At 50.1% G+C, this 13,624-nt stretch overlaps 5 protein-coding genes across 5 annotated transcripts; 2 read left to right on the top strand and 3 right to left on the bottom strand.

Annotated features, from left to right (window-relative positions):
• Positions 1-302: 302 nt before the first annotated feature.
• Positions 303-1,663, top strand: N7500_007631 (sideroflexin family transporter; the record flags this gene model as incomplete). The annotated part of the gene is made up of 6 exons (XM_056678775.1): positions 303-406; positions 471-604; positions 660-754; positions 830-935; positions 977-1,511; positions 1,627-1,663. 6 exons carry the CDS (start codon positions 303-305, stop codon positions 1,661-1,663), a joined length of 1,011 nt encoding a protein of 336 aa, XP_056529147.1.
• N7500_007630 (amidase) lies at positions 1,632-3,205 on the bottom strand (the record flags this gene model as incomplete). Its single annotated transcript, XM_056678774.1, has 2 exons — positions 1,632-1,783; positions 1,834-3,205. 2 exons carry the CDS (start codon positions 3,203-3,205, stop codon positions 1,632-1,634), a joined length of 1,524 nt encoding a protein of 507 aa, XP_056529146.1.
• An 876-nt stretch (positions 3,206-4,081) lies between these two features.
• Positions 4,082-6,322, bottom strand: N7500_007629 (putative protein kinase (Lkh1); the record flags this gene model as incomplete). The annotated part of the gene is made up of 6 exons (XM_056678773.1): positions 4,082-4,276; positions 4,330-4,417; positions 4,468-4,927; positions 4,976-5,323; positions 5,377-5,458; positions 5,522-6,322. The coding sequence occupies 6 exons, from the start codon at positions 6,320-6,322 to the stop codon at positions 4,082-4,084; spliced, it is 1,974 nt and encodes a 657-aa protein (XP_056529145.1).
• A 1,698-nt stretch (positions 6,323-8,020) lies between these two features.
• On the bottom strand, positions 8,021-9,789 carry N7500_007628 (uncharacterized protein; the record flags this gene model as incomplete). The annotated part of the gene is made up of 2 exons (XM_056678772.1): positions 8,021-8,658; positions 8,712-9,789. 2 exons carry the CDS (start codon positions 9,787-9,789, stop codon positions 8,021-8,023), a joined length of 1,716 nt encoding a protein of 571 aa, XP_056529144.1.
• Positions 9,790-10,409: 620 nt separating this feature from the next.
• On the top strand, positions 10,410-13,506 carry ysh1 (cleavage polyadenylation factor subunit YSH1; the record flags this gene model as incomplete). The annotated part of the gene is made up of 6 exons (XM_056678771.1): positions 10,410-10,562; positions 10,623-10,720; positions 10,995-11,329; positions 11,394-12,205; positions 12,254-12,905; positions 12,962-13,506. The coding sequence occupies 6 exons, from the start codon at positions 10,410-10,412 to the stop codon at positions 13,504-13,506; spliced, it is 2,595 nt and encodes an 864-aa protein (XP_056529143.1).
• Between the last annotated feature and the right edge of the window lie 118 nt (positions 13,507-13,624).

The raw sequence follows: 13,624 nt of genomic DNA, 5'->3' as shown, positions 1-13,624 counted from the left end.
ACACCTGGGCTATTTAGTTCCGCAATAGCCCATCCTCTTCTTTAAATGATCAACTTACGCCGCTTGATCTCCTTGGCCGAACCTCACCCGTATTTAGTAGGCTTACCAGGTACCCGTGGACCCATTATATAGATCGGGCTGCAGTCTGATTGGTCAACCCGCACTTATCGGCACACCGCCCTTTTTATCGAAAAAGCGCTTTTCTCCCCGCGGAGTCATATCGCCTCTTTTTTTTTTTTACGCGCCATTCATTCTCTTTGGTCCAATTCCAGTCGTTTGTGCTTCGCCATTCACTTGAACCAATGTCTGCCTCTCTCCCTGGCAGTCGGGACCTTCCCGCGTCGCAGTATGACCTGAAGACCTATTGGGGTCGCGTGCGCCATGCTGCCGACATTTCTGATCCTCGGTACGTTTAGATTGAAGAGATTGGAAGCTTTCCCGGTATATACTTATCGTTTCAATGATATTAGGACTCTGTTTGTTTCGTCCGCTGGCCTCGAACGCGCAAAGAGCCTCATTGCTTCTTACAAGCAGAACCGCATCCCAACCATGACACCGGAGTTGTGGTCGGCGAAGAAGGTGGTTGATGCGACATTGCACCCTGGTACGGGCTCGTTCAATGTCATACAATAGCCATTGGCTAACCAAGGACCGATCAGATACTGGAACGCCCGTTTTCTTGCCATTCCGCATGTCTTGCTACGTGCTCTCGAACTTGGTCGTCACAGCAGGCATGTTGACACCAGGATTGCAGGTGAGCATATCCCCATACTTCTCCAACTATATTATATATGTCCCTATCTCTCTCAACAATGTACTGACAATTTAGACAACCGGCACCCTCCTCTGGCAAATTGGTAACCAGTCCCTCAACGTCGCCGTCAACAACGCAAATGCCAACAAATCTACCCCCTCTCCCTCTCGCAAATCGGCAAGTCCTACCTCATGGCCGTCTCAGCCTCCTGCTCCGTCGCAGTCGGCCTGAACGCTCTCGTCCCCCGCCTCAAGAGCATTTCCCCAAACACCCGCCTTATCCTCTCCCGCCTCGTTCCCTTCGCTGCAGTTGCCAGCGCCTCCGCCCTGAACGTCTTCCTCATGCGCGGTGAGGAAATTCGTCAGGGTATTGATGTCTACCCTGTCCTGTCAGATTCTGAGCGCGCTAAGCGTGAGCTCAACGAGGACGCCGAGCCAGTTCAGAGTCTCGGCAAGAGCAAGAAGGCTGCTACAATTGCTGTCGGTGAAACGGCTATCTCCCGTGTCCTGAACGCTACGCCTATCATGGTCCTACCGCCACTGATTCTCGTTCGTCTCGAGAAGACGGACTGGCTGCGTGCCCGCCCCCGCATGGTTACGCCTATTAACTTGGCGCTGATTCTGGGTACTTCGATCTTTGCGCTGCCGCTTGCGCTCGCTGCGTTCCCGTCTCGCCAGGCTATTAGCGTGGATAGCCTTGAAGAGGAATTCAGGGGCCGTGGTGGTGATCTGGGCATGGTGGAGTTCAATCGCGGAATGTAAGTTTTTGATCTTAGGCGTTGCGCAGCGTGCATATTACATTGTCTTTGCATAGGTCAGACAATACATAGACCCGTTTTCCGTTTATAGATGTCAATACTGTTATCCTTCTAGACCATTCAATGAAGAAGAGGTCCCACTCTACCCTTAAGAATCCCCTCAGCCCGCTCCGCAATATCTAGCAATTCATCATCTCCCCAACGGCGGCCCATCAGCTCCAATCCAATAGGAACACCAAGCACAGCAGATGCAGTATTAGGGCTTCGCCCAGCTGTATTTTTCATGTTAGTCCAATAACAAAAACTGGCCCAAATTACCTACCGGGAATACAGATAGCAGGCCTCCCCGTCAACGCAGCCAAAACGCCATTCCGTCCTGACTGCTTCTTCGCGCCAATCTTCACCGCGAGCTGAGTCTGGTGCGGATATACCAGCACGTCAACATCGTATCTATCAAAACATTGATTCACAGACTTCCTAAGAGAAGCAATATACTCCAGTCGACGTCGGTATGCCTCGCTCGTCAGTGAACAAGTTTCGGGATCTTCCAGTGCTGCAGAAAAAACGTGCGTCATGGCTTGTGGATCAAACTCGCCGCTCCGGGCAATAGATTCCAGTGATCGATGCGGTGTTGACGAAATCAGTGGCGACTGCAGGAACTCGTCAAGATAGTGCTTAAACTCGAAAGCCTGTGTATCCGCCTGTGCAAACAGGGTCTCGTAACTCCAGTCTGGATGGCTGGATGGGGTGATAGGTACCAAGGTGATATTCGCATCTTGTTCCTGTATAGACTCCAACTTCGACCGAATAATGTCCTGCACAATCTGGTTCTCAGCCATATACTCCGAATGCACGGTTGTATCTGTATAACTTTCAGGCTGGAAAAAAGCCTCCAAGACTCCAATTCGAACTTGATGCCCGGAGCGGTGTATCACTTCTTCTGATACCTCCGTCGAATCCACCTTCTCCCCATCCGGCCTCTTCATGGCCCCGTACAAGATTCTTACATCCTTGACAGTCCTCCCCATCGGCCCGGCCGTATCCTGCGTGTGGGATACAGGGACAATCCCCACACACGACACCCTCCCCGTCGACGGCCGGAACCCCACGATCCCGCATGCAGACGCAGGCGACCGCAGCGAGTTCATCGTGTCTGTCCCGCACCCCACGAGCCCGAAGTTCGCCGCTAGCGCTGCGCCTGTCCCACCAGAGGATCCGCCCGGTGTGCGGGTCTTGTCGTATGGGTTCAGCGTCTGCCCACCGAGCGATGAGAGTGTGATTCCCTGCAGGGCGAATTCATGTAGATTGGCCTTTGCTAGGATAATTGCTCCTGCGGCGCGTAGCTGGGAGACAACTTCGCTGTCATCTTTTGTGCGTAGGTTTTGGAGGGCTTTCACGCCCGCGCTTGTTGGTAGATCTGCGGTGCTGTAATTGTCTTTCAGGATTATGGGCACGCTGTGTAGGGATGGGAATGGCTTGCTGGTCTGGTTGAATTCAACTGTCTCGGTGGCTTTTTCAATTGCAGTTTCTAGGGCTGTGTTGTTTACGGTGATGAGAGATTTGAGGGTCCCGTCGTGCTGCTTGATTGCTTCGAGATATTTGTTTACCAGCTCCGGGCCGACGGTGGGGTCTATACGGAGCATTTCATGAAATTTGATGATTGTCATCTCTGTCTGCCACGCCGGAGAGTCCATGATGCCGAGTGGATTGGATAAAGGGGGAAAGTGGTGTTGGAGGATCCCGGATGTTGACCTCGGGATTTGATCGACGCAATCTATGCACGCTATTCATGGATCTGTAAATCAATTTAGAGAGTCGGGTTTTGCTCATGGTTTGCCCCAAACCGACGTCAATTGTAAGTGGCCTTGTAACTATATAGAACGTGGTGCGGCTTCGGGTTGCTTCGCCCCAATGTATAAAGAGTCCGAGACGACGAAAACAGAGTCATATACAGACCTGAGAAGAATTAGGAAATTGGAAAGAAACACATATATACACTCATACGGTTAACAATTGAACGCCACAAACAATCAAATGGTATAATCATCCAGACCTTAGCCTAAACCCTCCAGGGCTCCCAAAGCCGGATTCCATAAACAGAACGGGAAAAGAACAATAACATGTAACCGGCGCCTTTAAGAGTGGCATAGAAGGATAGATAAAGCAAATAAAGTAAGGCCGGATAGTATCCGGGGATAGGTCCCTCAAGGATACATGCATCGATTCCGGTTGCTCAAGGGTCCGATGCCCCTGCCATGTAGTGTCACAAAGACAGCCGAAGCCTGCATGAGCTGCCACCTGCAGGAGTCGAGGAGAGACGCCCAGGGACCGAAAAGGAATTAAAAAAAAAGAAGAAGAGAAGAAGAAGAAGAAAAAGAGAAACATCGTGATCATGATTTTCCGAAGTGCAAACACCATTCCGTCCCATTCGCGATAGAGAAAAAAATTACCCTCAAGATATGAACCTTCTATCCATAGCTGGATCCTGTTCACGCCGGTTGAATTCCCTTCTGGTGCCATTGAAAGAGCCAAATATTGGTTGCTGTAGCGGTGCAGATTGAACCTGAGGCCTAGGTGCGTGCTTGGCGATGCAATCCTTGGCCGATCCGGTGAGCCTCTGTGCCATCATCAACAAGTGTCTCCTTGAACCACGGGTGCTTCAATGCCTCCTTTGCGGTGATCCGACTCTTGGGATCGTAGACAAAGATCTGTTGCAGTAAATCTAGGAATGAACGGTTGAAGGGTGTGTTGGTCGGGATGAACTCCTACAGTAGACGAATCAGTCATAGTCCTTCAGGCAGATATGCGAGACACTTACTGTCAAAGATTTCATCGCGCGCACGTACTTCCGCGAGGCCCGGGTGGTTTCGGCGTTGGGGTAGTCGATCTTACTTCGATTGAAGTACCTAGTAAAGTTAGTTCCTATTGCGGAAAGATTGAAGGGTCATATATTTACTTGGAAGCGGAGTTGAGGCTACCACCTCGGCCCGCCATGACTTTCTTCACCAAAGCGGTATCGATTCGATTGCCGATGACGGATTCCATCATCGCTAGGTGCTCAAGGTTGTCGTGTGTCTGGAATAGGGCATCTCCAGTGAAAAATTCCACCAGAATACACCCAATACTCCAGATATCACATGGGAAGCTCCAGCCTAAGTTCAATATGATTTCGGGGGCCCGATAATGACGGGTAGACACGACAGATGAGTGGTATTCATCATCAAATGTCGCCGAACCAAAGTCGATGAGTCGAATTTCGCCATCGAGGAGAACGCGGCGCTGCCGCGCGTTGCGAGCTGTGGCGTGGGAAGAAGATGGTATAGTGCGGTTGTAAGTGAAAGTTTGATAGGCGTTGCTGACGAGGAGGATGTTTTCGGGTTTGAGGTCGGTATGGATAAGGTTGAGGTCATGGAGGACTGATAAGTCAGTGGTCTGGTATGTAGATAGAGATATGGAGAACTCACAGGCAACACTGGTGAACAGCTGCCGGGCAAACTGCTGGATCTGACTGCTCGGGAATGGGACAAAGCCATTCCCCTTGAGGAAATCAAATACACTTTGTCCGAGTAGATCAGTGACGATGCAAATATGGTTCCGGAAGTCAAAGCAGTCCCGAAGGTGTATGCATTTGTTGCGGTTACTTTTGTCATTTGAAGCCAGAGTTGACAGGACCCGCAGCTCGATTCGAGATGCGTCGCGATACTTCTGGATAGAGCGTATGATTTTGACTGCACAGCGAGCCTTGCGCTGCTTGTCGTAGGCTTCGACAACTTTGCCGAACGTACCTTGGCCTAGAAGTTTGATCACAGAGTCTTGAGAGGAGTTAGTAAGGTAAACAGGATACCAGAGATCTCTCTTTACTCACATCGATCTGTCAACGGCGTATCGGGTGTGACAATGTAGTGGCCATCGTCATCGTCAAACTTCTTGTTCTGAGAACTGGTGTACTGTTCGAGCAAAAATTTGTCAGTGAATTGGCACGAAAAGTCCGGCAAAGATAAAACACTCACATCGCGAACGACCGGCACAGGGACATCCTTTGCCTTGATCGGCGGCTTTGGAGGTGGGACATAACTCAAAAAAGCATCACCGGCAGTCTCCAGCTCTCGTCGTTTCTGCTCATCGCGGGTGGATTTCCGAGTGGCGCGTTTCCGCTTCTGACCAACCGAGCCATCCTCATAGTATACACCATTGCTCGCCCCCGAGCTGCCTTGTGAACCCAGCGAAGTTGGAGCTGTAGTATGTAAAGATGCGGTTCGATCGGTCGATAAGGAGGTGGCGGAGGATTCTTCGCCATAATGTTGGGGGTTAATTGAAAAGGACGGGCGGTCATAGTGACCCAGGTCATAGGCAGTTTCAATCCCCGTCCGTCGCCTCTTTCCGGCGGGTTGAGGAGCCGCAGGTGGTTTGTCCGAAGTAGTCACAGGAGGAGCCGGGGCACCATTGGATGGTTCCGGACCGGGACTGTCGTCGATCACAATGACTTCTTTGGGAAGGCCATTCTTGTAGAACTCGCTCCAGTCTGGTTTCTTCCTCCGACCCCCGACGGAGGGAGCGGCACTCGAGCCACTCTGATGGGTCATAGCCGACGGAGTTGTTGTCGCGGGGGGAATTCTCGGAGGTTGGGTGTAAGGAAGGGTGGTCGTTGTCGGGGAGGGGACAGAAATGGCGTAGGGGTTCGCGAGGCGAGTTCCTGCGGCAGTGGTGGAAGCTGGGTAGGAAGTATTCGGTTGATACGAAGGATGGTGAGGATATCCGTAAGCTTGATGATGAGAATGGTGCGTTGCAGTCGCCGTGGACGGGGTGGACATTGTGCACGAAGGTATCCTGCCCGTCACACGAACAGTAGGAAGGTGGAGAGAAGATTGATCTAATTTCTGACCGATAGTCGATATTGCGCGTCACTATTCCTCGGTGGAGACAGTGATCTCAAGGCAGGACAAGCCAGCCAGAGAGGAAGGTCGACAGAGATTGAGGTAAGTCTGTAAGGAGATTGGACGTGAAGATGACGGGCTGAGGCGGTCGAAGAAAGAGAGATCTTTTTTTTTTTTCAAATGATTTGCATTTCCTCGACGAATTCAAGTAAAGCACAGATTGAATGACCTGGCGACATTGGTGAACGGAGGGGAAAGGCCTGGAGGCAAAGTGATGATGGAAGAGTCGGAGAGTTGGGATCCGTTGCCGATCAACTGGGATTTTGGGATCTTGGAGATTTTGGTTGATTTGTTCTATTGATTTGATTCTACTTCGATAGAATCATGAAATAGTTGCCTAGAAGATCTTTTCATGCTTATATTGTTCCTTTTACAACTTCTTGAAATCCATTAAATATATCAATCGGATACGTTATTTACCTATTCTCTATTCTATACACCATCTCCCCGGGGTCCATGCGTCTCCAGGGAGAGAACGCGGGATATTATTTTCTCATTCCAACATACCCTGTAAATCCAATGGAAAAGAACGTCCCTACAGTCCTGAATGAGCCTTGCGCCTTGAAACGCCTTGGGAGGGGCGGGAGCATCGCGTCCAAGCCCTGGCTTAGCCGAATCCAATCCACAAGAGAGACCCTGCACATCAAGATCAAGAAGATCAAGGATTTCATATCAAGAATGCTTAGGTTGAAAAGCATATCAAACGTTACAACCCGATAGGAAGTTCCAGGAAATGCTGATATCACGACTAGGTCCCCTCCTATATGGATACTACCCCGGGCCAGACATTCCACCTGAGTCAGCATCCAGGTTGGGATACCTCGGAAACCAATGAGATATAGGTGTAATGGATCTTAAACCGTGATGAGCTGGACTTGAATGGGCTTTCAATCTGATTTTTAAGGGGGATGAATGGGAAAGAAAGCGTTGTATAGAGGCCATAGGAGAATGGCCTATGTTGAATCAACGCTCACGATTATATCTGTGTATATATGAACTACTTATCTCGATCAAGGCTCAATTTCGGAATAACAGATACTGAAAAGTGAGATCAAAAGTGAGCCCAAGTAGACACATAGACATACTAATCACGGACATGTCAATATATCGATATTCGATCAATTGGTACGACAATAGAAAACACTCGAATAATTTTGTCCGTTTGTTTGGACTCTAAACAATCAATGATGTCGACCTGAAATGAATATCTTCAGACAGCCAAATCCAGCCCCTTGATATATCTAGATGTAGTCTGTGATAGCGAAAGAACTGTAGAGTTCCCACCATGACACAAGATCTACAATAGACCCCTACATATCCTGGTCCTTGATTGACGTACAAAAAAGTTCCTACTTGCTCTGTCCTCTCAAAGATGTATGCTCAACGTGTAGTCGAATGAAATTAAAGATCATGGCCTCACAACCTGACAACCACCCCCCCCAATAAGCCTGCCAACGCCACCATACATACACACACAGAATTGCAAGAACTCCTGGTACCCGGAGCCATACTCCTGTGGGCTAAGAAAGAAATTAGGGGCAAAAGAAAATAAGATTACAAACATTTATGACCCAGTCAGTTTCGATCCCGATCCTCTTTGGGATCCTTTAGGTAGCCCCTCTGCACATGCCTGGTCGCCCGCCCATCCGCCTCCAGCATGAACAAAATGTCTCTGACCTGAATGCCTGCTCCTTTCTCCTGATCTTCACGCCAGATTCCGAGACGACGCTGGGTCTGACTAGGTGTGGATTCGCCGGCACTGGGCTTTTCAGGACCGGCAGTGGGGGTGGAAGGAGTCGGACGTGAGGGAGACGAGAATCCACCGGCCTTACCACCAGGCTTCAACCACGAGTATGATTTTTTGGCTCCGAACATACCGCGACTACCTCCTGACAAAGCCATGCGGGCTGTTTCCACGGACTGTGCATGCTGCTGGGCTTCGGTTGCTTTGGAATCCTGCATCTTCTTCGCTTCTTTTTTGGTGACTGACTTTTTATCAAGACTAGGCGCCCTTTCGCCGAGAGGCGTCAAGGGTGTAGAGCCAGTTGGATCAATAGACTCAGCTCGACCAGCCTCATCAAGAATGGCATTGCTGTTGCGCTTGGCACGCTTTGCTGCGCGCCTTTCCTCTTGAGAACTTTCTCGGTGGATGAACGCTCTGTATCTTGCCGCATTTGACTTTGCGCTGGAGGATTCAACGGTAGCATGAGGACCTGCCAAGTTGATTAGTATCAAGTCAGTTGATAGGGTATGAGAAAGGACGTACGTTTCACAGGGGTTTGAGTGCTTCCCGTAGCCTGCACAAGAGGTTTCGCGACATCTTTCCACTCATTGGGAACTACGCCATGGGAATGGGCTCGGCGACTTCGAGCAAGAGTCGAGGCGTAGTCGATGACGCCCCTAAATCGCTCCTCGGTGGAGATAGATAGAAGATTTAGTATGTCCACGAGGGGAGCGCCTTCCTGGTTGAGAATAGTCTGACCGGTACGGACCACAGAGGAGCCATCCGGACCAGTTACTTCAATCGGCTGTGGTCGGCCAGGTACAGGATGGAAGAGGCCCTCCGAGGGGATTCGAACACCAAGGTCAAAGCCTCGCTTCTGGAGCTTCTGCTCGAGGAGTTTCGTGATCAAGAATGGTTCTTGAATGTGATACTGTGCTCGCCTTGCTGCAATGGTGTCCTCCCGAGTCGGCTCGTTGGGATCTTTGAAGGGAACGTGTGCCTGGGAAGATTGGCCGGTGAACGAGTCGTGTGTGATCGCCGGTTTGATCTGAGGCAAATCACCGAAGCTAGTGGAAGCCGAGGGCGTTCCCGGGGTGGAGCCTTGAGACGTGAAGGAGGTGTTGATAGGTGGCGGGTATTGTGACTGTGGTCCTCGATGGGGAGGCTGCGCCTGCGCATTCTGCCCTGAAAAGCTCTGTGTGAGAAATGCTTCCTCTTCCCTCACATCAATTCCAGATGACGCTAGAACGTCTGTCAGCTCAGCAGCATCCGTGGTTTTGTCCGCTGGGCGAGAAGGAGGACCCATAGTCCCGGGAGGAGCAGGGGCAGATGTCGAAGACATGTTCACATTCATGCTCATATTCATCGGCGTTCCGTTCATTGGGGATGGATTTTGAGGTAGTTGTACCGCGTTGAAGTTCGGAGAACCAAAAGGAGACTGCGTTTGAGAAGGCGGCAGAGGAGAGAGGCGAGGTCGCTTGGATGGAGGGGGTGCAGCACCTCCATTCACAGGAGATGCTACCGAATTTGGGGATGGGGACGAGACAGGTGGGGAGAAAGGTTGAGAGGAAAACTGCGGCGGTGGGGGTGCCTGCTGTTGTGGATGCCGAGCTTGTGCCATTGTGACGTGTGAGTACCCAGTGAGAGCCAAATTGGATTTGAGATGAGATAAAGGCTATTGCGCCGAGCCGTCGTAGCCTTGCAGATGAATCGAGGTCCACGCGTGGCCGTTAAATTGAGCGGATTGCTCGCACCACCAGCTTCCACCACCTTTGACCATCTCAATATTGAATTCCAACCATATATGCGACACGTGAATCGTAAAAAAGTTGACTCGAGCGCAAAAATAACAGTGATCGGGAAGACAGAGATTCGTGATGTGGTAAGGAGCTTTCTAGGTGGTCGAACTCTGCTCCGCGGATCGCGACGCACGTGACCAAGCTTGACTAAGCTCTCCAAATCTGCGGGTATTCAAGTGAGGTTTCGTCCACTGCGCGAAGGAGATCACTGTTCTATTGAATCACAGTCCTTACGGGTGAATTGAGATCTACTTCAAAAACTGAGCAGCTGCACCTCTTATAGCCCTTATCGCGCAAGTCATGGATGTTGCGCAAAGCTCACATTGATATCCTGAGCTTTACCGTGCGACGCGGGTACTAGTGCCCTTTAGCTAGGCTTCTCAAACTCATACTAACAAACTTGTCAATCTCCTGACACCTTATTCAATTAACTCTTGACACCATGGCATCCAAGCGCAAAGCTTCCTCCATGGGAACGGCCGTTGACGATGAGCCTGTTGACCCATCAGACGAACTGGCATTCTACTGTCTCGGTGGCGGCAATGAAGTTGGACGGAGTTGCCACATCCTGGAATATAAAGGCAAGACAGTGATGGTAAGCCTCTGGTGGAAGGAGACATGAAGTCGCAAATACTGACGTCCTTGGCTTCTGTAGCTTGACGCGGGCATGCACCCGGCAAAAGAAGGCTTCTCTGCACTCCCTTTCTTTGATGAGTTCGATCTGAGCACAGTCGATGTTCTTTTAATCAGTCAGTATGTGCATCTCTCTTATTTACTTAATATACGGAATGGCAAGCACGAAAGAGCATTCTACACTTGCCCACATGAGGTTCGGTTATTTGGCCGGTCTATTGCCCCAGCTGCCTCAATGGAACACATTCCCCTGCATATATATGAGAAATCCCAATACAATTCAATGTCACACATATATCTCTTCTATCGCTGTACCCTCTTGCGTCCTTGAATTTGAGCATTCGCTCAACGCGTTCATTGTTTTCGCAGTTGACTAACAGTCTGATCTGTATAGTTTCCACGTTGACCATTCTTCCGCCCTCCCATATGTTCTTAGCAAGACAAACTTCAAAGGAAGAGTCTTCATGACCCCGGCAACCCGAGCAATCTACAAATGGCTCATTCAGGACAATGTTCGAGTCAGCAACACATCCTCTTCCTCCGATCAACGCACCACGTTATACACCGAGCGTGATCATCTGTCAACACTGCCCATGATTGAAACCATCGACTTTTACACAACACATACGATCAATGGCATCCGTATTACCCCGTATCCTGCCGGACATGTTCTCGGTGCTGCCATGTTTAAAGTTGATATTGCAGGGCTGGTGACTTTATTCACAGGAGGTAATTTTTTCATACCTGTTAAAATCTACAACATTGTCAAACAAATTGCTGATCACCCAACTAGACTACTCCCGCGAGGAAGACAGACACTTGATTCCCGCTGCAGTGCCCAAGGGCACGAAGATCGATGTTCTTATCACAGAATCTACATTCGGCATTTCATCTAATCCCCCCCGATTGGAACGTGAAGCCGCCTTGATGAAGTCAATCACGGGCGTTCTCAATCGTGGAGGTCGAGTTCTTATGCCTGTATTTGCTCTCGGACGTGCTCAAGAGCTGCTTCTTATCCTTGATGAATATTGGGAAACCCATCCCGAACTCCAGAAATTTCCAATCTACTACATCGGAAATATGGCACGACGATGCATGGTTGTATACCAAACATATATTGGTGCCATGAACGATAATATAAAGCGACTCTTCCGGCAACGCATGGCCGAGGCCGAGGCCAGCGGCAACAAGAGCGTAAGTGTTGGACCATGGGATTTCCGATTCGTTCGAAGTCTCCGCAGCTTAGAGCGGTTTGACGATGTTGGAGGATGTGTCATGCTCGCCTCTCCCGGTATGTTGCAGACGGGCACAAGTCGTGAGCTCCTGGAAAGATGGGCACCGAGTGATCGCAACGGCGTTGTCATGACCGGCTACAGCGTTGAAGGAACCATGGCTAAGGGATTGCTTAATGAACCTGATCAGATCCCGGCTGTCATGTCCAAGGTTTCCACCGGGCACGGTCGTGGTCGTGTTCCCGGAGTGAATGATGAAGATCAGAAAGTTATGATTCCTCGTCGTTGCACTGTTGACGAGGTCAGCTTTGCAGCCCACGTCGATGGTGTGGAAAATCGTACTTTCATCGAGGAAGTAGGAGCACCAGTTGTGGTAAGTATGATACACCAGTGTATTTGAAATTCTACTGACTCCGGAAAGATCCTCGTTCACGGCGAAAAACATCAGATGATGAGGCTGAAATCGAAACTGCTCAGCCTTAACGCAGACAAAGCCGTGAAAGTCAAAGTTTACACCCCAGCAAACTGCGATGAAGTTCGCATTCCTTTCAAGAAAGACAAGATCGCCAAGGTCGTCGGCAAGCTCGCAGAGCTTGCGCCTCCATCGGAGAACGATGATGCCCAGCTTATGGCTGGAGTCCTGGTTCAAAATGGGTTCAACTTGTCGTTGATGGCTCCTGACGACCTACAGGAGTACGCGGGCTTGACAACTACGACCATTACTTGCAAACAGCATATCACTCTCAGCTCCGCGAGCATGGACTTGATCAGATGGAGTCTCGAAGGAACTTTCGGAGCTATTGAAGAAATTGGAAATAGTAGCAAGAAGACTGAGGCCAATGGCAAAAAAGACATGGATACGGACGACACCCCAAAGCAAGAAGATGCTGACGAGGAGATTCCATCGGACGAAACACAGACATTCCTTGTCATGGGTTGTGTGTATCTCCGCCATCACTCACGCACCCGTGAGGTTGAATTGGAATGGGAAGGTAATATGATGAACGACGGAGTTGCAGATGCAGTTATGGCTGTTCTGCTCACAGTTGAAAGCAGCCCGGCCTCCGTAAAGCGTATGAATCCTGACCCATTCTCAGGTCTTTACCTATGCTGACTTATACAATTCCAGAATCCGCCAAAAATAAGCACCACCACCATCACCATGACGATGACGGAATGGAAGTCCCCTCACTTCCTCACAACCCCCATGCTCAATCTGGGCCGCAAGAACGGCTTGCTCGTATGCTAATGATGCTGGAGGCCCAATTCGGCGCCGACAACATTGGGCCCATTGAGCGCCCACGGATCCCAGCTGATCTCGCACTCGGTCCACAAGAAGATGGCGAAGAGACGAACGAAGAACGAATTGCCGACATTGAGGCTGCAGAGCTGGATCGTCTTATCACAATGGGTATTCCCGTCCCTGGTATTGAGATCAGGGTGGACAAGCATATTGCTCGCGTGTGGCTTGAGGATCTAGATGTCGAGTGTACCAACCATGTCCTGCGAGACCGCATTCGTGTAGTCGTTGAACGGGCCATTGAAACTGTCGCTGGCCTGTGGGCGGAGAGCTCAATTCATCAAGACGCGGCGTTTAGTGGCTCTGCTAAAGGGCCGAAGGGAATTGAGCTGGCTGATAGGAAGAAAGCGGCTGCCATTGAGGCACAGGCTTGATCTCTCATGAATTTGTATAATAATGAAATATCCCAGCATTCACATGATCTGACGTTTCTACATCTGCCTCATCATCTAACATTCTTTACCGGAGCGCTGTTTTTAGTAAAATGAAATC

The sequence above is a fragment of the Penicillium coprophilum genome (assembly GCF_028826855.1).
Source record: "Penicillium coprophilum strain IBT 35676 chromosome Unknown utg000005l_segment0_segment0, whole genome shotgun sequence".
NCBI lineage: Eukaryota > Fungi > Ascomycota > Eurotiomycetes > Eurotiales > Aspergillaceae > Penicillium > Penicillium coprophilum.
Note: the sequence above shows the minus strand (reverse complement) of the source record. Positions and strands in the feature narration are given on the sequence as shown.